The sequence below is a fragment of the Cyprinus carpio genome, chromosome B17 (assembly GCF_018340385.1).
Source record: "Cyprinus carpio isolate SPL01 chromosome B17, ASM1834038v1, whole genome shotgun sequence".
NCBI lineage: Eukaryota > Metazoa > Chordata > Actinopteri > Cypriniformes > Cyprinidae > Cyprinus > Cyprinus carpio.
The window spans coordinates 22,091,734-22,113,603 of record NC_056613.1 but is presented as its reverse complement, the minus strand read 5'-3'; the positions used below and the strand labels follow the sequence as shown (position 1 = coordinate 22,113,603).

General features: G+C 43.1%; 1 protein-coding gene across 14 annotated transcripts; it reads left to right on the top strand.

The window, feature by feature from the left end:
* Nucleotides 1–6,854: 6,854 nt before the first annotated feature.
* On the top strand, nt 6,855–10,529 carry LOC109080447. 14 transcript variants are annotated; one of them, XM_042742833.1, is made up of 12 exons: nt 7,465–7,484; nt 7,549–7,670; nt 7,753–7,800; nt 7,900–7,983; nt 8,065–8,124; nt 8,818–8,868; nt 9,077–9,121; nt 9,202–9,263; nt 9,497–9,570; nt 9,694–9,734; nt 9,840–9,996; nt 10,124–10,529. In XM_042742833.1, the coding sequence occupies exons 3-12, from the start codon at nt 7,774–7,776 to the stop codon at nt 10,279–10,281; spliced, it is 759 nt and encodes a 252-aa protein (XP_042598767.1). In that variant the 5' UTR covers nt 7,465–7,484; nt 7,549–7,670; nt 7,753–7,773; the 3' UTR covers nt 10,282–10,529. The 14 variants fall into 14 exon arrangements, with proteins under 14 accessions (XP_042598760.1, XP_042598758.1, XP_042598757.1 ...); XM_042742830.1 differs by having other exon boundaries at nt 8,065–8,130; XM_042742834.1 differs by lacking the exon at nt 8,065–8,124.
* The last annotated feature ends 11,341 nt before the right edge of the window (nt 10,530–21,870 follow it).

Below are 21,870 nucleotides of genomic sequence, written 5' to 3'. Positions count from 1 at the left end.
GCCAGACTTTTGACAATGCAGCAGATGTGGAGGACTATAATGTAACAAGAGGTCGTTCAAATACTGAGGTGCTAAACTATTCAGGGCTTTATAAGTAATAAGCAAGATTTTAAAATCTATACGATGTTTGATAGGGAGCCAGTGCAGTGTTGACAGAACCGGGCTAATATGATCATACTTCCTGGTTCTAGTAAGAACTCTAGCTGCTGCATTTTGTACTAACTGGAGTTTGTTCACTAAGCGTGCAGAACAACCACCCAATAGAGCATTACAATAGTCTAACCTTGAGTTCATAAACGCATGGATTAACATTTCTGCATTTGACATTGAGAGCATAGGCCGTAATTTAGAAATATTTTTGAGATGGAAAAATGCAGTTTTACAAATGCTAGAAACTGCTTGAAGTGAGGGACAACCACTACAAAAGATGAATTTACTGATGTGCAGTGCTTTTAGAGCTGGGGGTGTAGACATTTACTTATTTGTGTTTTACTTTTACTTACATTTACTTAAGTTGCACGGGTATAGGCTATTTGTAGCAATAGCCAACAATACATTGTATGGGTCAAAATTATAAATTTTCCTTTTATGCCAGAAGCCATAAGGATTTAAAGAAAAGATCATGTTCCATGAAGAGATTTTGAAAATTTCCTACCGTAAATATATCAAAACTTCATTTTTGATTAGTAATATACATTGCTAATGTAGCAGGGATGTATTTAGAAAATGATTTTGTGGTTCCACTTGCCATGACCATATTTGGGATTTCCTGCCGCCATGCTGACTTGGGGGGTTTGCGCACTTTGCTGCTTCCCAGTCTGCATGAGATGTCGCAGCAGTATGTCGCACAAGTTTTGCATGGATTCATATTTCATGTAACAGATGAATTCACATTATATATTTGTATGATTGTGATTTAAAGCCCATCTGTGATGCACACTCAGATGTATCGTTAATTATTTTTCCTATTTTATTTTATTTTTTTATATCAGTAATTTTCTCTCTTTCTCAGTGTTGTGCATTGCTGCCGCATGCTGGTTTATATGCTGCACAAGTCCTCATATATTTCCATTTGTGTTATCCAGAATAAATGAGGACCTGATGGCAAGAATTTGGACAACTTTAAAGGTGATTTTCTCAATATTTTGATTTTTTTTACACCCAGAGATTCCAGATTTTCAAATAGTTGAATCTCGGCCATTTGTCTTATCCTAACATACATAAATGGAAAGCTTATTTATTCAGCTTTCAGGTGATGTATAAATCTCAAAAAAAAAAAAAAAAAAAAAAAAAAAAGACCCTTATGACCTTATGTGGTCCAGGGTCACATTTTGTTTAAAGGAGGTATATGCAAGAATTTCATGTATTAACTCCTTTTTTATTCTCAATGCATGAACAGCTTGAAACAAAACCTAAAACACAAGCTATTCCCTGACTTCCTAGGCTGTTTAATGAATTTTATGTGAATAACTCAAGACATCTGGGAAAATCAAAAGGATGTGACGGTTATGAGTACTTCCAAGAGTCTCCCTCCCATTCAGTGACATGGAACAATTGCTCTCAACAGCGTGGTTGGCATTTGCATGTTTGTTAACAGTACATTGCTGCAAAGGTATTTCCAACTTCTTGTAATTTCTAAGTAAAGAGTGGAAAAAGATCATATTTTCGCCATGAGTATTGGGGCCTTGAATCACATTTAGTCTTGTGTGTTACGTGTGCATGAGCAATAAGTTGCTGGCTGCAGTTCACTTAATGGACATTGATGTTGCTAATAAAAAGGGTTTCTGAATTCCACGTATAGCACCCTTAAATGTAGTACTTCCTTTTTAAAAGCTACAGAAGATACTTGCATTTCACACAAGACAAAATAAGTATAATTTACCCAGATCATCCTGTTCAAAATCTTTACACCCCTCAGCTCTTAAAAGCATCATGTTGCCTTTTTGAGCACCAGTAAATGTTTGTTGCACCCTTGGTAATAGTTGTTTATGATTCCTTTAATTTTCACCAATGTAAAATAATGGAACTCAAATACATACAGTATCTTTTGGAAAAGGTTGAAATATGCAAAGGATGCTGGAAAACCAAATGTGCAGGACTTGGAGGATTTGTCTAAAGAATTTTTTTTTCTTTTTGGAAAGCATTGGGATGGTTTATGCTGATGCAACAAAGTTCACTTCAAAGCAGATTAATATAAAACATTTTGTTCTCAGGCTGTCTTTTCAGTGTGTCTATGTGGTGGCCCAGGGTGGCACTGGTCCCCCTGAAATTTGGCTGGCCACCCCAGGTGCTCCCCACTAGATGTCTTGCGATAGGCTTGTTTTTAGTATTTATAACTGCATCTGGCAGTGGCGGATCCTAGCACGTGTAGGCAGCTACCTAGGGCCGCTTTCTTCTCCCATATGGCCATGGGAACTAGGGGTGCTGAGCGTCCTGCAGCACCAGTGGCGGATCTAGAGATTTTTTCCTGGGGTGGCAAAGTGATGGCATGAGGTTTCAGGAGGGGGCCATGGACATTATTCATAATTAAAAATGCTACGGTTTTCATTGAATGTGTTTTGTTCTCTACACTTCATTATATGGAGTGGGAGTCAAATCAGAGATGTAGCTGGGTTTTTGGATGGTGTGGGTCTTAATTTGTGAATTGTGGACCCTTTCTCTGTGTAATCACTATCAACAGTCTGTGTAGTCTAAAAGTCTTAAATGGTACTGTGTGAAAAAGCAATTCTTGGGGGGGTTTGGGGTTATGCTCCCCAGGAGATTAAAAAAAAAAAAAAAAAAAAAAAAAAATCCCCTCAAATGATGTCTTCTAGTGAGTTTTGAGGAAATATCGACAGATTTAGTCATACAACATAAGCCATCAATAGATTTAGGTTATCTGGATTGAAACAAGATTATAATGCAGGATTGTTGCAATGATAACCATGACTGTCAAAACATTTCCCTCTGATTTAATAAAGACTCAGTGAAGTACCTTTTTAGTCAAACATTATTTTTGGATTTATTACAATATAACATACAACAATTTAAAATGTACATAAGAATGTCATTCATAATCTCTCTCACACACTCTCTCTCTCTCTCTCTAAACTGCTGATCACTTGAGGGCAAATATCAAAAACACTATTTTCTGAGGCAAGACCTCAAAATCCACAGGAACTATGGGATTCATTTACATTTACATTTACATTTAATCATTTAGTAGACGCTTTTATCCAAAGCGACTTACAAATGAGAACAGTAGAAACAATCAAATCAACGAGAGAACAACAACGGTATACAAGTGCTATGACAAGTCTCAGTTAGTCTAGTACAGAACACGTAGCCAGGGTTTTTTTTTTTTTTTTTTGAATATGATAGACAAGAAAAAGAAAAAAGGTAAGTACTAGTATTAGTTTGGTTAAGTGCTGGCGAAAAAAAATGAGTCTTTAGATGTTTTTTTTGAAAATGAGTAAAGACTCGGCTGTTCGAATTGAGATCGGGAGGTCATTCCACCAGCTGGGAGCAGTCCAGGAAAAAAGTCAGTGAGAGTGATTTTGAACCTCTTTGGGATGGCACCACAAGGCATCATTCACTTGCAGAGTGCAAACTTCTGGAGGGTGCATAAGATTGAACTAGTGAGTTTAGGTAAGGTGGCGCCGTGCCAGTGGTCGTTTTGTAGGCAAGCATCAGTACCTTGAATTTGATGCGAGCGTCCTACTGGTAGCCAGTGTAACCTGATGAGGAGAGGAGTAACATGAGCTGTTTTTGGCTCATTGAAGACAACCCTCGCTGCTGCATTCTGGATCAGTTGTAGAGGCTTGATAGTACATGCAGGAAGGCCCGCCAGGAGAGCATTGCAATAGTCCAGTCTGGAGAGAACAAGAGCTTGGACAAGAAGTTGGGTGGCTTGCTCTGACAGGAAGGGTCTAATCTTCCTAATGTTGTATAAGGCAAATCTGCAGGACGGGGTCGTTGTAGCAATATGGTCTGTGAAGCTTAACTGATGATCCATCACAACTCCTAGGTTTCTGGCTGTCCTGGAAGGAGTTATGGTTGACGAACCCAGCTGTATAGAGAAGTTGTGATGAAACGATGGGTTAGCTGGAACCACCAGCAGTTCAGTCTTAGTAAGGTTGAGCTGAAGGTGATGGTCATTCATCCAGCTAGAAATGTCACTCAGACAGGCTGAAATGCAAACAACTACCGTCGGGTCATCTGGTTGGAATGAGAAGTAGAGTTGAGTGTCATCAGCGTAGCAGTGATAGGAAAAGCCATGCTTCTGAATGACAGATCCTAATGACGTCATGTAGATGGAGAAGAGAAGTGGTCCAAGTACTGAGCCTTGAGGAACCCCGGTAGCAAGTAGTTGTGACTTAGAAACTTCCCCCCTCCAAGACACCATGAAGGATCTATCAGAAAGGTAGGAGTTAAGCCACTGGAGTGCGGTTCCAGAGATGCCCATCTTTCTGAGGGTGGACAGTAGAATCTGGTGATTAACAGTGTCAAAAGCAGCAGACAGGTCCAGCAAAATGAGTACTGAGGATTTTGAAGCTGCTCTTTGCCAGTCGCAGGGCTTCAGTAACCGAGAGCAGGGCAGTCTCAGTTGAGTGGCCACTTTTGAAGCCAGAATTGGTTGCTGTCCAGGAGGTTGTTCTGTACAAGAAACATAGAGAGCTGGTTGAACACAGCTCGTTCGAGTGTCTTTGCAATGAATGCAAGAAGGGATAACGGCCTGTAGTTTTCTAGAAGTGCTGGATTTAGAGATGGTTTCTTCAGCAGTGGGCTTACCCGAGCCTGCTTAAATGCTGAGGGAAATGTGTTCCAGAGTGAAGAGAGGAGTTTGATAAATGTGAGTAAGTGAAGGTATGACTGAAGAAGAAATCGCCTGAAGGAGGTGAGTGGGGATCGGATCCAGTGGGCAAGTAGTAGGATGACTGGACAGGATAAGTTTGGAAACGTCCGTCTCTGAGAGTGGAGAGAAGGAGGAGAAAGAGTGAGCATTAGTCGTTGTGAAGTTATCCTCAGTCTGCGGTGTGGAGAATTGGTCACTGATGGTTCTTGTCTTATTTGTGAAGAAAACTGCAAAGTCATCAGCTGTAAGAGTCGATGGAGGAGGAGGTGGAGGCGGATTAAGAAGAGAAGAGAAAGGTTTTGAAGAGTGTCCGAGCATCACAAACAGTTGTTAATCATGTTGTCGTGGTAATATGATGTTTTAGCAGTGAAGACGTTTGCAGAGAAGGAAGAGAGGAGAGACTGATACAGACTGAGGTCGGTAGAGTTTCTTGATTTATAAGCCATTTCCTCTCTGCAGCCCTGAGTTTAGAGCGATGTTCACGCAGTACATCGGACAGCCAGGGGGCAGATGGGGTGGTGCGTGCTGGTCTAGACGACAGTGGGCAAAAGTTGTCCAAGCAAGAGGTTAGAGTGGAACAAAAAGTGTCCGTAGCACTGTTCGTGTCCAGAGCTGAAAACTGCGAGAGTGAAGGAAGTGAGGATGAAACCACAGAGGATAGGCGAGATGGAGAGAGTGAGCGTAGGTTTCGTCGAAAGGTGACCCGCGTTGGAGCGTGTGCCGCTTCAGGAGTAAGTGCTAGGTTAGCAGTAATGAGGAAGTGGTCTGAGGTGTGCAGTGGAGTAACTAAAGTGTTGTCCACTGAGCAACAGCGGGTGTAGATGAGGTCCAGTTGGTTGCCCGATTTGTGAGTCGCTGTAGTAGAGATTCGCTTGAGATCAAATGAGGCGAACAGAGTGTTGAAGTCAGCAGCCTGGGGTTTATCTAGGTGGATGATGAAGTCACCAAGCAGTACCAGAGGAGTACCATCTTCATATTAACTATAGTTTGAGCTTTTCAGCCCAAGATAAACATTTATGGATGCCAGGCATTTGTGAGGCTCCATACTGTATGCAGAAAACATACGAAAAATTTTGTGACAGCAGTAACGTTACTTTAAACACACACAAAGAGCAAGACTTATGTTAGACCCTTATCTGACCTGACGATCATAGAAAAATTCGATAAGACAACAAAGTATTGCGGATGTAAACAACGTAACAATGTGGTTGTTGCAGGGTTAACTGTCTGCTTATGGACTTTTTCGACTTGGTGTCAAACTTACCTCTAAACTCACTGCTAACTGCTAATCAACTTCTCTTCTCCGAGACACTGCGTACTGCAGACAGATGCACTGTGCAGCCTGCCCTGGTTGCGGCACTGACTGGCTGGTGAAATAATTCGCGGGGGTCGCTGCAGTGCTGGTGATGGGTGAAACCATTGTGACTGTGAGGGGGAGGGGATTCTAAATCGGCGATTTCTGTTTGAGAGGAGTTTGGTGCGGGTCTCCTAGGCCTTCAACGTGTAGGCTATGAACATAAAATATACTTAAAAAATATTATCTGATTTATAAATGGGGTGGCAACAGGGGTGGCAAGACTGTATCCCAGGGGTGGCAGCTGCCACCCTTTGCCACCCCGTAGATCTGCCTCTGTGCAGCACCCCCCGCCGCAGGGCCGGGTCTGAGATTTTCCTTGTGCCCCTCGATCGAGACTGTCCTCGCTGCAGCCTGTAGCACGATGACGTAGCTGGATCAGATCCAATACGTACTGGACGTTGTTACGCGCATGCGCGGTGGTGTGTTTTGGTGACGTCATAGACGCATGCGCAGTAGAGAGTTGGTAAACGATCGCACGTGCTTTGGTCTTCCGAGAAGAGTCTACAGAAAACGGCCGATTAATTAACAGTGATTGTTTATCGGTAGGTAATTAATCTTTCTAATCTTCATTTAATGTTTTGTTGTTTCAACATATATAGTCTTGTGAAATGTTATGTATCCGAAGCGTTGTAAACGTGTTTAGCTGACATGACTGGCATAATGCTCACAGCGATTCTTATTTTAATCTTATACTTCAGTACTATATGGATAGACTGCAGGGCTAATGTAAAATTAACCTGATTTTGCTCGGCTAATGAATACTTATTTGTTATTGCATTGTTCTAGATGAATGTCTTTAAAAAGGGCAGTTGGTCCAGTAATTTCAAGGTGCACCAGGTGTGTACCATGTTACCATTATAACACAGCACAGAATAAGAACATGGAGGACAGCCTAAGAAAAATTGTATCACCAAGTTATCAGTTAACCTTCAATGGTTATGGTCAGATAGTACTTGGTAACTTTTTTTTTTTTTAAACTTACAATGACCATTCATTTTTTCATGTATTGTAAAAATCACTTTGTCCCGTACTTTATGTGAAGGTACACCTCCACAGTCCCTAAATGATAGTGAAAGACACACCTGTGATATTACACAAATAGACCAAGTACACTGTAAGTAAACACCGCACTTGCAAAATCTCACTTCACTTAATAAATACAGTTGGATCATAATATTTTGTCTCTTTTCAGACCCCAGCCAAGGTTCAGGGATTGACATGACAGCCCTACGAAATGTGCAGCCAAACAGGGCATGCTGGATGCATCCACAAAGCAGTGACCAAATAAAGATGGTATGTTGAATTTTTTGCATTTTTATGCAAAGTGTATAATCATACTTACACTTCGTTTTTCTAGATAAAAAATGCTTTAAATGAAAAGGAATCACGACAACAATTTTTGGCACAAGTAGGAGCAACAATTCTGAACAGATCAGATTTTTTTATACCTTGGGACATCCAAATGATGTTGAAGGGACTGTGAGTATTATCACATGCAACATCATGCTTTTGTTTTGTGATAAGTGAATATTAAATTTGGTTTCATCTTAAATTATTACAGATTTTGAATGTCTGCCTTTCAATGGTCAGAGATATTGCTGATTTAAAGGTAATATTTTATAATTTCTGTGTAGAACTGTTTTTTTGGAGTGTGAAAGTGTGCACAAGTGATCCTTTATTAACTGTAATTTTAAATGGTATCTAACAGAACATAAAGGTCCATTGTTTTAGCTCGTATGTGACAGTGACATGGTTGCCACCATTGTGTGCAGACCCTTCAGCTAACTTACCTGTAAGTATGACTGAAATTTTTAATAGAAGTTAACTAGGGTCATTTTAGGTGCCATTTAAAAATGTTTGTTGTCTGTATAAGGACCATATAGCAGAATGTGACTTCATCTTACTCCCTTCCTGGGCATCAAACCATTGGATGGTATGTGTAAGTCTATTGTGTTTAAATTATCAGTTCTCCTTAATGCAAGTAACACTGAGATATTCTGACATAACTAACAGTTGTATCTTCCAAGAATCATTTAATAGAACTAGTTTTACAGATCATGAAACCAAAAAGCAGAGAGATGTATTTGCTTGATTCACTGCACGGCACTGACTTCAGCGATTGTCGTTACATTGATCCCTACAGGTTTTTTCAGAAAAAATATTAAGAGTTCAAAAGAAGTTCAGGATTATGGTAGTTCTGTTTTGTGCCATACATCCTTTTGCATGCATTTTGTTTTTTGTTTTATGGCTCATTTTTCATTGATGCTTAAACTATTTAAATCTACCTTATCGCTGGAATTATATTTTATAGTTCAAAGAAAAAATTGTTTAAACGATGATAAATGAGCCAATAATTTGTTTGGGGATTTGTTCCACCCCAGTTTGTTTATTAGTATTTTATTATTATTTTTATTCAGTTTTTGTTTTAGTTGTTGTTGTTGTTGTTTAAATGCTTTGTAGAGTACTTGCACAGCAACTACATCCTGGACTGTGGAAAGAGTATGGATGTGATGATCTCAACATAAGCAGTTTTCTTGTTGCCATCACTAAATTCCATTTTAGATATTCAACCACATTGTTAGTTTTTGAATAATTACAACATGTTTATTTCAATTTAACTCAACAGGGTGCTCCAAGGCAGAATTGGTCAAATAACTGTGGAGTGTTTGTGTTGATGGTAGGAAGAATCGTTTATCAATAAGTAATGTTTATTTTCCTTGATAGCTTTGTCAGATTGCTGTCTTTCATTGTTAATTTATTTTTTAGTTTATGAGCAAAATCAATATCCAACAAACTTAAGATATTGATACAGTCAAACAAAACCATTTAAAGTTCATTACTATTGTTTATATCTGTTTTGATGTAACTTACTATTAATGTTACAGTACACACTCTATGTTGTAATGGGAGGCATCCTTGATTTTGCTGAGGTGAGCTATCAAAATTAATAATTTGGGAAAAAGTTTATTCTCAAAGGGTGATTGTGATTTACATTATGCATATTTTTCAGTCTGACATGGCTGCAGTAAGGAGATGGTGGTGCTTGCTCCTGCTAACAAATTATCCTGTGAAGTAAGCCTATTTCCAAGTTCTTCCAATAAATAAAACATATTTATTAGTAGTAGTGGGTGATGGAGGAGTAGAAGAAGCAGTTTTTTTAATCCTCTCTTTAATAATGTTAATTTGCACAGTATTTGGTGTTTTATGGTGATTTTTTTTTCTTCTCCTGTGTGGAGTAAATACTTTCTAGGGAAACTAGTTCACTTGTTTGTTTGTTTGTTTGTTTTTTTTATATGTAATTTAAGATCAGATGCTGAAAGAAAGCTACTCAGAAAAAGGCGCAAAGAAATGAAAACGGGTATAACTTTAACTAAAATAGGTTTGTAACAACTGATCTGACAACTGAAGATAAAATGTTCAAGTTCCTTTTTCCATAAATATTTCATGATTGATGTATTGGTGTGAACTTTCTTTCTCTTCTTTCTTTTCGTTCTTTCTTAAGGAGAATTGGAAAAGGAAGTAGAAGCTGATTACATAAGTAAGGTGGGAGTTTTCCCTATTCCAAATGTTATTTTTAACAATTTAAATGTATGCTATTATTCGACTAGTATTTTATATTGAATAATATTAACCAATTTTTTTTTTCAGCAGATGCCACTTGAGATCCTGAGACATATCCTCTTGAATGTGGTCAAAGAAGATGGAGATGTGGCCTTCTTCAGACTGTCTCTGACATGCTGGCTTTTCCATGATGATGTTTGTGACGCATCATTCAGAAAAGACGCTCATTTAGCCTGGCTTGACAGTAAGTTTTCATTTTATTTTTTTATATTTATACCAGTAGATAGTTCCACACATAAAGTTTAAGCTGCAAATGCATTTTAAACTTTGCTCAGAACTTTTTATTGTTTTAAATCTCTTTCTTACAATAGGTGTTGTCAACTGGAGTGCATACTCCAGTGACTACAAGGAGATGTACCGAGTGCCATATAAAGTGACCAGTTGCCTTTGCTGTGGGACTTATTTAAAGACTTCGCGCCAGGCTATATTGGAGATGGAAGGAAAGGAATCCTTCGTGCATTTTACTTGACCAAAGAGTTTGAAGGTTACTGCTTCATCTGTGACGGCAATCACTATAGCCCCAAGGACAACGATTTATAAAGTTAAATATGAATTGTCACTTGAGTGACAATTGCTTGATCTGACTGCTGTGTTTGTATATTGAACTTAAATTCAGGGTTTGTTTTCTTTTATTATTATTTTTTTAATAAATGTACTTGCATGTCTTGCAGACACTGAACAGCAAATTAAGAGGAATCTTATGTACAGATCACTGTTGAAAACCAGACAAAATATCATTTATATATATATATATATACAGTACAGACCCAAAGTTTGGAAACATTACTATTTTTAATGTTTTTGAAAGAAGTTTCTTCTGCTCATCAAGCCTGCATTTATTTGATCAAAAATACAGAAAAAACAGTAATATTGTGAAATATTATTACAACTTAAAATAATAGTTTTTCAATTTGAATATACTTTAAAAAAAAAAAATTATTCCTGTGATGCAAAGCTAAATTTTCAGCATCATTACTCCAGCCTTCAGTGTCACATGTAACATCCAGTCTATCACATGATCATTTAGAAATCATTCTAATATTCTGATTTATTATGAGTGTTGGAAACAGTTCTGCTGTCTTATATATTTGATGAATAAAAGGTTAAAAAGAACTGCATTTATTCAAAATAAAAAAAAATTTTTTAATAATATATATTCTAATAATATATTTTCTTTACTATCACTTTTTATCAATTTAACACATCCTTGCTGAATAAAAAGTATTGATTTTATTTAAAAAAAAGAAAGAAAAAAAATTACTGACCCCAAATTACTGACCAGTAGTGTATATTGTTATTACAAAATATTATATTTTAAAAAACATAGCTTCTTTTTTTATTCTTTATTTTTTTACTTTTTATTCATCAAAGTATCCTAAAAAAGTATCACATGTTCTGAAAAAATATTAAGCAGCAGAACTGTTTCCAACTTTGATAATGAATCATCATATTTAAAAAGTGACGTGACATTCAGCCAAGTATGGTGACCCATACTCAGATTCGTGCTCTGCATTTAACCCCATCCGAAGTGCACGCACACAGAGCAGTGAAACACAACACACACACTGTGAACACACACCCTGGAGCAGTGGGCAGCCATTTTTTTTTTTATGCTGCGGCGCCCGGGGAGCAGTTGGGGGTTCGATGCCTTGCTCAAGGGCACCTAAGTCATGGTATTGAAGGTGGAGAGAGAACTGTACATGCACTCCCCCCACCCACAATTCCTGCCGGCCCGAGACTCGAACATTAGAATGATTTCTAAAGGATCATGTGATAATGATCCTAAAAATTCAGCTTTGAAATCATATTAGAATGATTTCTAAAGGATCATGTGATAATGATCCTAAAAAATTCAGCTTTGCATCACAGGAAATAAATGATAACTTAAAGTATAATAAATTTTAAAAACAATTATTTAAATTGTAATAATATATCACAATATTACATTTTTTTCTGTATTTTTGATCAAATAAATGCAGGCTTGATGAGCACAAGAAACTTCTTTCAAAAACATTAAAAATAGTAATGTTTCCAAACTTTTGGTCTGTACTGTATATATATATATATATATATATATTGCACACCTGCACCTGCTCATTATGGGCTGAGCGGTCACACCTGCAGACCATTGCAGACCATCAGCGTCGCCCTGGAAACAGAGCAGGCACACCTGCACCTGCTCATTATGGGCTGAGCGGTCACACCTGCAGCCCATTGCAGACGGGCTTTATAAGCGGCACACCGACGAACACAGAGGGGTGAGATGTCTCCAAAGGACTCAGCTAACAATTCTCTGTGTTTTCTCTCCTCCAGACAGCAGCGTGTGACCGCCAGCCCGCTAAAGACACGGACCTCACGGACCCACACAGCACTGCGCACCCGAGGGAGGAAGAGAAGGCTGAGCACTGAGCACCGGAACCCCCTCACGTTGGCTATTTTTTCCCTGCACCACCTCAATAAAATCCACCCTTCGGGGATATTAACTTGATCCTCGTGTCGTGTGCTTCTTCACCCCGTCACACTGGTGGAGAATGCGAGCATAACAGTGAAGAAGTTACCGACCAGGATCCCACCACATTCACTCTCACCGGATTAGTTTTCTCACGTCCCCTTCCTGTTTCCCCAGGTGGCGCTCCTCCCCCAACGATCGCCCCGCGAACTCTGCTACCTGACCCCCGAGCCCAGGCTACCCAGCTCATCCCGAAGATGACGGGGCATGATGACGTCGAGACCTTCCTTCAGATGTTCGAGGCGATCGCTGCCCGGGAGGCGTGGCCCAGGGACGAGTGGGCGCGGATCGTGGCGCCGTTGCTGACGGGAGAGGCGCAACGGGCATACTTTATGCTTGGCCCCCCGAGCGGAGTAGCTCTTATGAAGATTTGAAAAAGGATATCCTGGGGCGGGTTGGACTGTCGCCCATTAGCGCCGCCCAACTGTTCCATGACTGGTCCTACAACCCACGGCGGCTCGCCCGTGCGCAAGTGACTGACCTCTCACGCCTTGCTCAACATTGGCTACTGGCCGGGGGTCCCACCGCACACCAGGTAGCGGAGCGCGTAGTAGTGGACCGCCTCCTACGGGCCCTTCCCCGCCCTCTCCGGCAGGCGGCCGGTATGCGGAACCCCTCCAATATCGACGAGCTGGTGGAGGCCATCGAGCTGGCGGAGGCCACCCAACACCGGGAGGCTGGGGAGCGAGCGCCGCCCTTTCCTCGAAGGGTGGTCCAGGAGCGACGCGCGCCGGAGGGCACCCAGCGACCAGTCGGCAGACGGCGGGGTTCCCAGGCCACAGGATAAGCCCATGCCTACCGAAGCTCCCCATTCCCCTGGACGCGCTTGGCTGGCAGGCTGTCCCGTACACGCGGAACCTCCAAAGCAGGCCCCACGAGCGGAAGTGAAGATAAATGGCCGACCGGGATCTCCTCGCCCTCCTCGACTCTGGCAGCGGGGTCACACTTATCAGGCCGACGGTCCTTCCTCCACGGCCGGAACCCAAAGCCAGACTGTCCATCACCTGTGTCCACGGCGATACCAGGGGAAGTACCGCGGCGCGGCGCGTCACTATCACGGCTCCCCCCGGGTGCCTGGCCAGTGGAAGTTGGGATCGTCAGGGAGCTGCCTGTAACCGGTCCTCCTCGGCAGGGATTGGCCGGGGTTCGACCGCCTCTTTCGCCTCCGCTAGCCAGCCTGTCAGCCCCCGCCGGGAACCGCCCCCCAGCGCCGGACGTCCACGAAGCCCCGACGGCGCCCCGTGCTGCTAGCCTCGGACAGCCCCAGGGAGGGTGAGTCTTCCCGTCATAACCCTAACCTCTTCTATGACCTCTTCCAGCAGGTGGCTGGGGTTGGGGCCTTTGCCCGGGAGCAGCACAAGGATGACCGCCTTAAACACTGCTGGGCCCAAGTGAGGGTCGCCGAAGGGAAGGATCTCCAACCGGCACCCCACCCAACACCTCATTTCGTGGTCAAAAACGGCCTGCTGTACTGTGTCGCACAGCGAAGGGGGGAGGAAAAAAACCTTGCTGGTGGTCCCAAGGACCAAGACAGGAGCGGTGATGGAGCTGGCGCATGCCCATCCCATGGCCGGCCACCTGGGAGCCCAAAACACATCCGACGCATCCGCGACCGGTTCCACTGGCCAGGCCTGGAGGCCGAGGTGAAGCGCTTCTGTATGGCCTGTCCCACCTGTCAACGGACGTCTCCACGCACCCCTCCCCCCAGCCCGCTAATTCCGCTGCCCATCATAGAGGTGCCCTTCGAGCGGATCGGAATGGACCTAGTAGGGCCGCTGCCGAAGTCCGCCCGGGGACATGAACACATTCTGGTCATCCTGGACTATGCCACCCGCTACCCCGAGGGCATCCCCCTTCGCAAAGCCACCGCGAAAGCCATTGCGCAGGAGCTCTTCCTGCTGAGTAGTCGGGTCGGCCTACCATCCCAGATACTGACTGACCAGGGCACCCCCTTCATGTCCCGGGTGATGGCTGACCTCTGCAAGCTCCTCAAGATCAAACAGCTCCGCACCACTGTATACCACCCGCAAATGGACGGCCTGGTTGAACGATTCAATCAAACATTGAAGCAGATGCTGCGGCGAGTGGCTGCAGAAGACAGGCGCGACTGGGACAAGATGCTGCCCTACATGTTGTTCGGCATCCGGGAGGTGCCCCAGGCTTCCACCGGATTTACCCCCTTCGAGCTCCTCTTTGGCCGGCAGCCCCGCGGCCTGCTAGATGTCGCCCGAGAAGCCTGGGAACAGCAGCCGTCCACCGCTCCACGATCGAGCATGTCCGGGAGATGCGAGAGAGGATCGACAGGGTCATGCCCATCGTCCGGGAGCACATGGCAAAAGCTCAGCAGGCCCCAGCAACGACATTACAACAGGGCGGCCCAGCCACGGGAATTTCAGCCAGGAGACCACGTCATGGCAAGGTCCCTACACCGTCCCGCCTGTAAATTCTTGGCCAGCTGGCAAGGTCCCTACACCGTCACGGAAAGGATCGGCCCTGTCACCTACCGAGTCCGGCAGCCCGGAAGACGCAGAGAGGACCAACTGTACCACATAAACCTTCTGAAGCGCTGGGTCGGGTCCGGGCCCCAGCTGGCAGCCCTCGCTCATCAACCTCCCGTGGCTGTGGACATGGACCCCCATCTCTCGGCCGCCCAAAAGTCGGAGCTGCAACACTGGTCAGTCAGTTCACCGATGTGTTCTCTCCCCAGCCAGGGCGGACCCACGTACTCAAGCACGATATCCGCACAGCACCCGGAGTAATCGTCCGGCAGCGGCCCTATCGTGTTCCGGAGGCTCGGCGACATGCCATTGAGGAGGAGGTACAGGAGATGTTGAGGTTAGGGACCATCGAACCATCACGCAGCCCCTGGTCCAGCCCCATCGTCATGGTTCCAAAGCCCGATGGCACCTTCCGCTTTTGCAATGACTTCCACCGCCTAAACGAAGTCTCGGAGTTTGATGGCTACCCCATGCCGCGGGTCGATGAACTCTCTTGGACCGCCTGGGAAGGGCCCGGTACATTTCAACCCCTCGACCTCACCAAGGGCTACTGGCAGGTCCCCCTAACCGAACAGGCCAAGCCGAAGACTGCGTTCTCGACCCCCAGTGGCCACTGGCAGTACCGGGTCCTACCCTTCGGCCTGCATGGGGCTCCCGCCACCTTCCAGCGGCTAATGGACATCCTCCTGCGGCCCCACCAGGCCTACGCGGCCGCCTACCTGGACGATGTAGTCATTCATTCCGAGACTTGGGAGGAGCACCGGGAGCGGCTGCGGGAAGGTGCTATCGGAACTCCGCGGGGCTGGACTGACCGCCTCCCCCCGTAAGTGTCACCTGGCCCTCACCGAAGCCAAGTACCTCGGCTACCAACTGGGCCGCGCCCTCATTCGACCCCAGGAGAAGAAAGTGGCGGCGATCCTCTCCGCGCCGCGGCCCACCACCAAAACGCAGGTACGGGCCTTTTTGGGGGTGGGCGGGATATTACCGATGTTTCATCCCTAACTTCTCCTCCTTAGCCTCTCCCCTGACAGACCTGACCAGGAAGGGGCAACCAGAGAAGGTCCCGTGGAACCCCGAGACGGAGAGCGCGCGTTCCAACGGGTGAAGGCCGCCCTCACCTCCGAGCCCGTGCTCAGGGCCCCCGACTTCAATCGCCCCTTCCTGGTGCAAACGGATGCATCCGATACCGGGTTGGGAGCCGTCCTCTCCCAGGTCATCGACGGCGAGGAACACCCGGTGATCTATATCAGCCGGAAGCTTACCTCAGCGGAACGACGGTATGCGGCCGTCGAGAAGGAGGCACTGGCCGTCAAGTGGGCAGTCCTGGAGCTCCGCTACTACCTTCTCGGCCGCCAGTTCACCCTGATCACGGACCACGCCCCCCTACAGTGGATGGCCCGGGAGAAGGACACCAACGCCAGGGTGACTCGGTGGTTCCTCGCACTCCAGGACTTCCACTTCACCGTACAACACCGGGCGGGGACGGCCAATGCGAACGCCGATGGACTCTCGAGGATATGGTCAGCTTTCGCAGGTCTGTCAGGCTCCACTCCCCGCCCTCCCCCAATCTCCCCACTTCTCCACAGGGACAGGACGACGCTTAGGGGGGGGGAGTGTGACGCGTGTCCCGAGCTCTCATCAGCGTCGCCCTGGAAACAGAGCAGGCACACCTGCACCTGCTCATTATGGGCTGAGCGGTCACACCTGCAGCCCATTGTAGACGGGCTTTATAAGCGGCACCGACGAACACAGAGGGGTGAGATGTCTCCAAAGGACTCAGCTAACAATTCTCTGTGTTTCTCCTCCAGACAGCAGCGTGTGACCGCCAGCCTGCTAAAGACACGGACCTCACGGACCCACACAGCACTGCGCACCGAGGGAGGAAGAGAAGGCTGAGCACTGAGCACCGGAACCCCTCACGTTGGCTATTTTTCCCTGCACCACCTCAATAAAATCCACCCTTCGGGGAACTTAACTTGATCCTCGTGTCGTGTGCTTCTTCACCCCGTCACTATATATATATATAGCACTTTTGTTTATTTTGACATCTGACAAGTTTTTATTTTTTCTTGGTGCTGTTAATATTTTTGCGTTTTCCCCATGAGTGTGTACTGGTATTTTAAGTTGTATACAGACTTTATTGTATTGTACCTTTTAGGATTAAAATTACAGAGACAATTACTTGACTCATTTTTGCTTCCACTCAACAGCAATTATGACCTGAATAAAAGAAAATGGCTTTATTTTAAAATGTTCTATATACACACATTAAAAAAAATAATACTTGCGGTGACATTATGCTATTAATCCATCAAATTTAGGTTTAAAAACTTTAATCATGTGATTTAAAATGTTGTCCGGACAACTATTTTGCATGTGTGTAGATAAACTGTAAATAATATAGATCTTTAAATAAATGTAAATAATTACTTACTATTCATCTGTACTACTGCTATAGAGGTAAGAACATCATCTTAATACAATATTGAGCATGCGTGTCACTCAAGACCATCGCATGCGCATTATAATCATAAATCGGTAGTGCGCATGCGTCTATGACGTCACCAAAACACACCACCGCGCATGCGCGTTACAACGTCCAGCACGTATCCAATATGACCAACCTACTACATCTCTCAACATGATCCACTAAACACATATCGACTACATCATCCCCAAGATACTTAATTTTTGTGATAATTTTGTGATTAATTATTTATTAAACTGACCAGAAATATATAGCCTAGTGTGGTTGTATTGATCACGCGATGTTACCGTAATTTTACACTCCGACTTGTAAAAACAATTCACGTCCTCGTCCTTTTTATGAGCCATTTTCTGAAGCTTCTCAAGACGACCATCATCAATCACATAAGCACAGCTCTTTAAATTGCGCTGTAGTCTCTGGTCAAACGCGTTCAAACCACTGTAGCCTAATATAATCTATTAACTATGCATAACGTTTTAGGCAAGTCGGCAACCATATTATGACATAAACTATTTTAATAAGACTGAATTTATATTTAACCTGATCACGTTTAAGACCTTTTTGTAAGTTTAATTATAACGCAGCATGTCCACGATTATTCAAACAACTAAATTATACAGCGAGCAAATAACATTCTCATTATCAAAGCATATCACTGAATTCAGTCCAGCGTGAGTGTAAGCACTCTTAAAAAGCTATGTTATAATCAGTGATGTTGTCTGCAGTGTATGATGAAGTAATCTCTTATTTACATCGCATGTAATTTGTTGTTATTGATAAGAAAATTTGCCAAAGTGCACTGACCAAATTTTTTTGCATGTCATTGATGTTAATATCTAGTAAAATCCCCTGAAATAATAGAATTATTAAAGAAAAAATCTTGAACTAAAATCACAAATATATATTGGTTCGCATATAACTGTCTGCCTTTGTATGTTAATCTATAAGAGTTTGGGGTGTTTAATATTAGGATTTTGTCAAAAATCCCCCACCATGGCCCCGCCCTGCAACATTATTAAGCATTTATGCGGCTTCTATAGCGTGATCTTAATGACAATGTCCAGAGCACATAATGTTACGCAATCCATTACGTAGGCCTAATGCACGAGCACGAATCTCCAATCGCAAGCAGATTTCCTTTACTCACACAAAACTGGACGTGTGTTTTTAAATATACATTGCACTTTTATGAATTGGCTCTGCTCTCGCTCAGATATAACGTGTACACTAAGACGTTGTCCTCGCATCACTGAAAACCAGAGGAGCTTTTTTTTTTTCTAATTCGGGTGAAGAGTAGGTTTTTCTCACTAAATGGTAGCAAGCTGAATATAGTCAGCCTTTTCTAGTTATTTATTTTATTAATACTTTAGTTAAGTGCTTAAATTGTAATTATGCATTTATTAAATTATTCTATTTACTGCATTTGTATTTTGTTGTTTTTGTATATAGTTATGCAATAAAAGCGTATAAACCAGGTTCCAGAAATAATCACTGAGGGTGCTTCTGAAATTAGTGAGGGTGCTCTAGTCTTAATGCACATTTTCACATATTCTGTCCCGTCTCTTGCTATGGTTATCACCATGCCAAACACTGCTACTTCGAGAGCGAATCCTGCATAAATATGCAGATGTCATTCCTGAAAACTTTGCAACGTGTGTGTGGCCAAAAAAACAAAGTTCTTCATTTTAAATTGACTGGCTAGAAAGCTCACAAAGTGCGCTCATAATAACCACTAAAAAGCTGTTACTTTTTGTTCATCGCGATCTCACAGTTCTGTTACCAATGAATCTCACAACGCGCAATTAATATATATTATTAACATTGTGTATACACTCTACCAATCCCCCCCCCCCCCCCCCCCCCCCCCCACCGTGGCCACCCTCCTTTAAGGTAGAGACCAAACTGCCCCCCCCCCACCCCCACCCACCCAAAATGACTGCGGTCAGGCCAGCCTCCACTTTGAAAAACACGGTCATTCTAGCCGCCAAGTTATTTTGCGGTGGGCGCATATACTACTCTTTACGGTAATAGCGCGTAATACCCCAGATCAGACGAAATGTCATCTTTGGCTTTCATTTATTGAGCCAGTTTCTCTGCACATGAATGAATGAAGGAATGAATTACAAAAAAGGTCTGATATGAATGACATCAATTAATAAATCATTTAAAAAAGGTCTTATATTAAATCAATACATTCATTCATTCATTCATTCATTCATTAAAAAGGCCTGATATGAATGATAAATAAATAAATAAATTAATTAATTAAAAAAACAGATTAATGCATTACATAATAAAAGCCCTCCAAAAATCTCATATTTCACCTGTTCTGCCTGTGATTTTGAATGGCTCTAAAAACAAAACTCCCTGTTTCCACAGACTAATTTCAATTCAGATTAATAGTCCAGTACTCCAGGGTGTCCCTCAGCCAGTTTCAGGATGATCTAATGTTTGCATTACATAATAAAAGCCCTCCAAAATCTCAATTTCACCTGTTCTGCCTGTGATTTTGAATGGCTCTAAAAAAGAAACTCCCTGTTTCCACAGACTAATTTCAATTCAGATTAATAGTCCAGTACCACAGGGAGTCCCTCAGCCAGTTTCAGGACGATCTGATGTTGCATTACAAAATAAAAACCCTCCAAAATCTCATATATGACCAGTTTTGTCTGATTTTTAATGGCTCTAAAAAGGAAACTCCCTGTTTCCACTGACTAATTTCAATTCAGATTAGTAGTCCAGTACCCCAGGGTGTCCCTCAGCCAGTTTCAGGACGATCTGATGTTGCATTACATAATAAAAGCCCTCCAAAATCTAATATTTCACCTGTTCTGCCTGTTATTTTGAATAGCTCTGAAAACAAAACTCCCTGTTTCCACAGACTAATTTCAATTCAGATTAGTAGCCCAGTACCCCAGGGTATCCCCCAGCCCATTCCAGAATGATCTGATGTTGCATTACAGAATAAAAGCCCTCCAAAATCTCAATTTCACCTGTTCTGCTTGTGATTTTGAATAGCTCTAAAAAGGAAACTCCCTGTTTCCACAGACTAATTTCAATTCAGATTAGTAGTCCAGTACCCCAGGGTGTCCCCCAGCCCATTCCAGAATGATCTGATGTTGCATTACAGAATAAAAGCCCTCCAAAATCTCATATTCTACCTGATCTGCCTGTGATTTTGAATAGCTCTTAAAACGAAACTCCCTGTTTCCACAGACTAATTTCAATTCAGATTAGTAGTCCAGTACCCCAGGGTGTCCCTCAGCCAGTTTCAGAACGATCTGATGTTGCATTACATAATAAAAGCCCTCCAAAAATCTCATATTTCACCTGTTCTGCCTGTGATTTTGAATAGCTCTAAAAACAAAACTCCCTGTTTCCACAGACTAATTTCAATTCAGATTAGTAGTCCAGTACCCCAGGGTGTCCCTCAGCTAGTTCCAGAATGAGCTGATGTTGCATTACATAATAAAAGCCCTCAAAAATCTTATATTTCACCTGTTCTGCCTGTGATTTTGAATGGCTCTATAAAGGAAACTTTCTGTTTCCACAGACTAATTTCAATTCAGATTAGTAGTCCAGTACCTCAGGGTGTCCTTCAGCCAGTTTCAGGATGATCTGATGTTGCATTACATAATAAAATCCCTCAAAATCTCATATTTCACCTGTTCTGTCTGTGATTTTGAATGGCTCTAAAAAGGAAACTCCCTGTTTCCACAGACTAATTTCAATTCAGATTAGTAGTCCAGTACCCCAGGGTGTCCCTCAGCCAGTTTCAGGACGATCTAATGTTGCATTACATAATAAAAGCCCTCCAAAATCTCAATTTCACCTGTTCTGCCTGTGATTTTGAATAGCTCTAAAAAAGGAAACTCCCTGTTTCCACAGACTAATTTCAATTCAGATTAGTAGTCCAGTACCCCATGGTGTCCCTCAACCAGTTTCAGGATGATCTGATGTGGTATTACATAATAAAAAAAGCCCTCCAAAATCTCAATTTCACCTGTTCTGCCTGTGATTTTGAATAGCTCTTAAAAGGAAACTCCCTGTTTCCACAGACTAATTTCAATTCAGATTAATAGTTCAGTACCCCAGGGTGTCCCTCAGCCAGTTTCAGAATGATCTGATGTTGCATTACAGAATAAAAGCCCTCCAAAATCTCAATTTCACCTGTTCTGCTTGTGATTTTGAATAGCTCTAAAAAGGAAACTCCCTGTTTCCACAGACTAATTTCAATTCAGATTAGTAGTCCAGTACCCCAGGGTGTCCCTCAGCCAGTTTTAGGATGATTTGATGTTGCTTTATATAATAAAAGCCCTCTGAAATCTCAATTTCACCTGTTCTGCCTGTGATTTTGAATAGCTCTAAAAAGTAAACTCCCTGTTTCCACAGACTAATTTCAATTCAGATTAATAGTCCAGTACCCCAGGGTGTCCCTCAGCCAGTTCCAGGATGATCTGATGTTGCATTACATAAAAAAACCCCTCCAAAATCTCATATTCTACCTGATCTGCCTGTAATTTTGAATAGCTCTGAAAAGGAAACTCCCTGTTTCCACAGACT

Bases quoted from the DNA above. Each gene is read 5' to 3' on its own strand.
- LOC109080447 (XM_042742820.1), top strand. From the start codon at position 6,982: ATGTCTTTAAAAAGGGCAGTTGGTCCAGTAATTTCAAGGTGCACCAGG. The intron at 7,485-8,817 runs GTATGTTGAATT...TTAACTCAACAG, and splicing joins GCAGTGACCAAATAAAGATG to GGTGCTCCAAGGCAGAATTG. The intron at 9,264-9,496 runs GTAAGCCTATTT...ATGTAATTTAAG, and splicing joins CTAACAAATTATCCTGTGAA to ATCAGATGCTGAAAGAAAGC.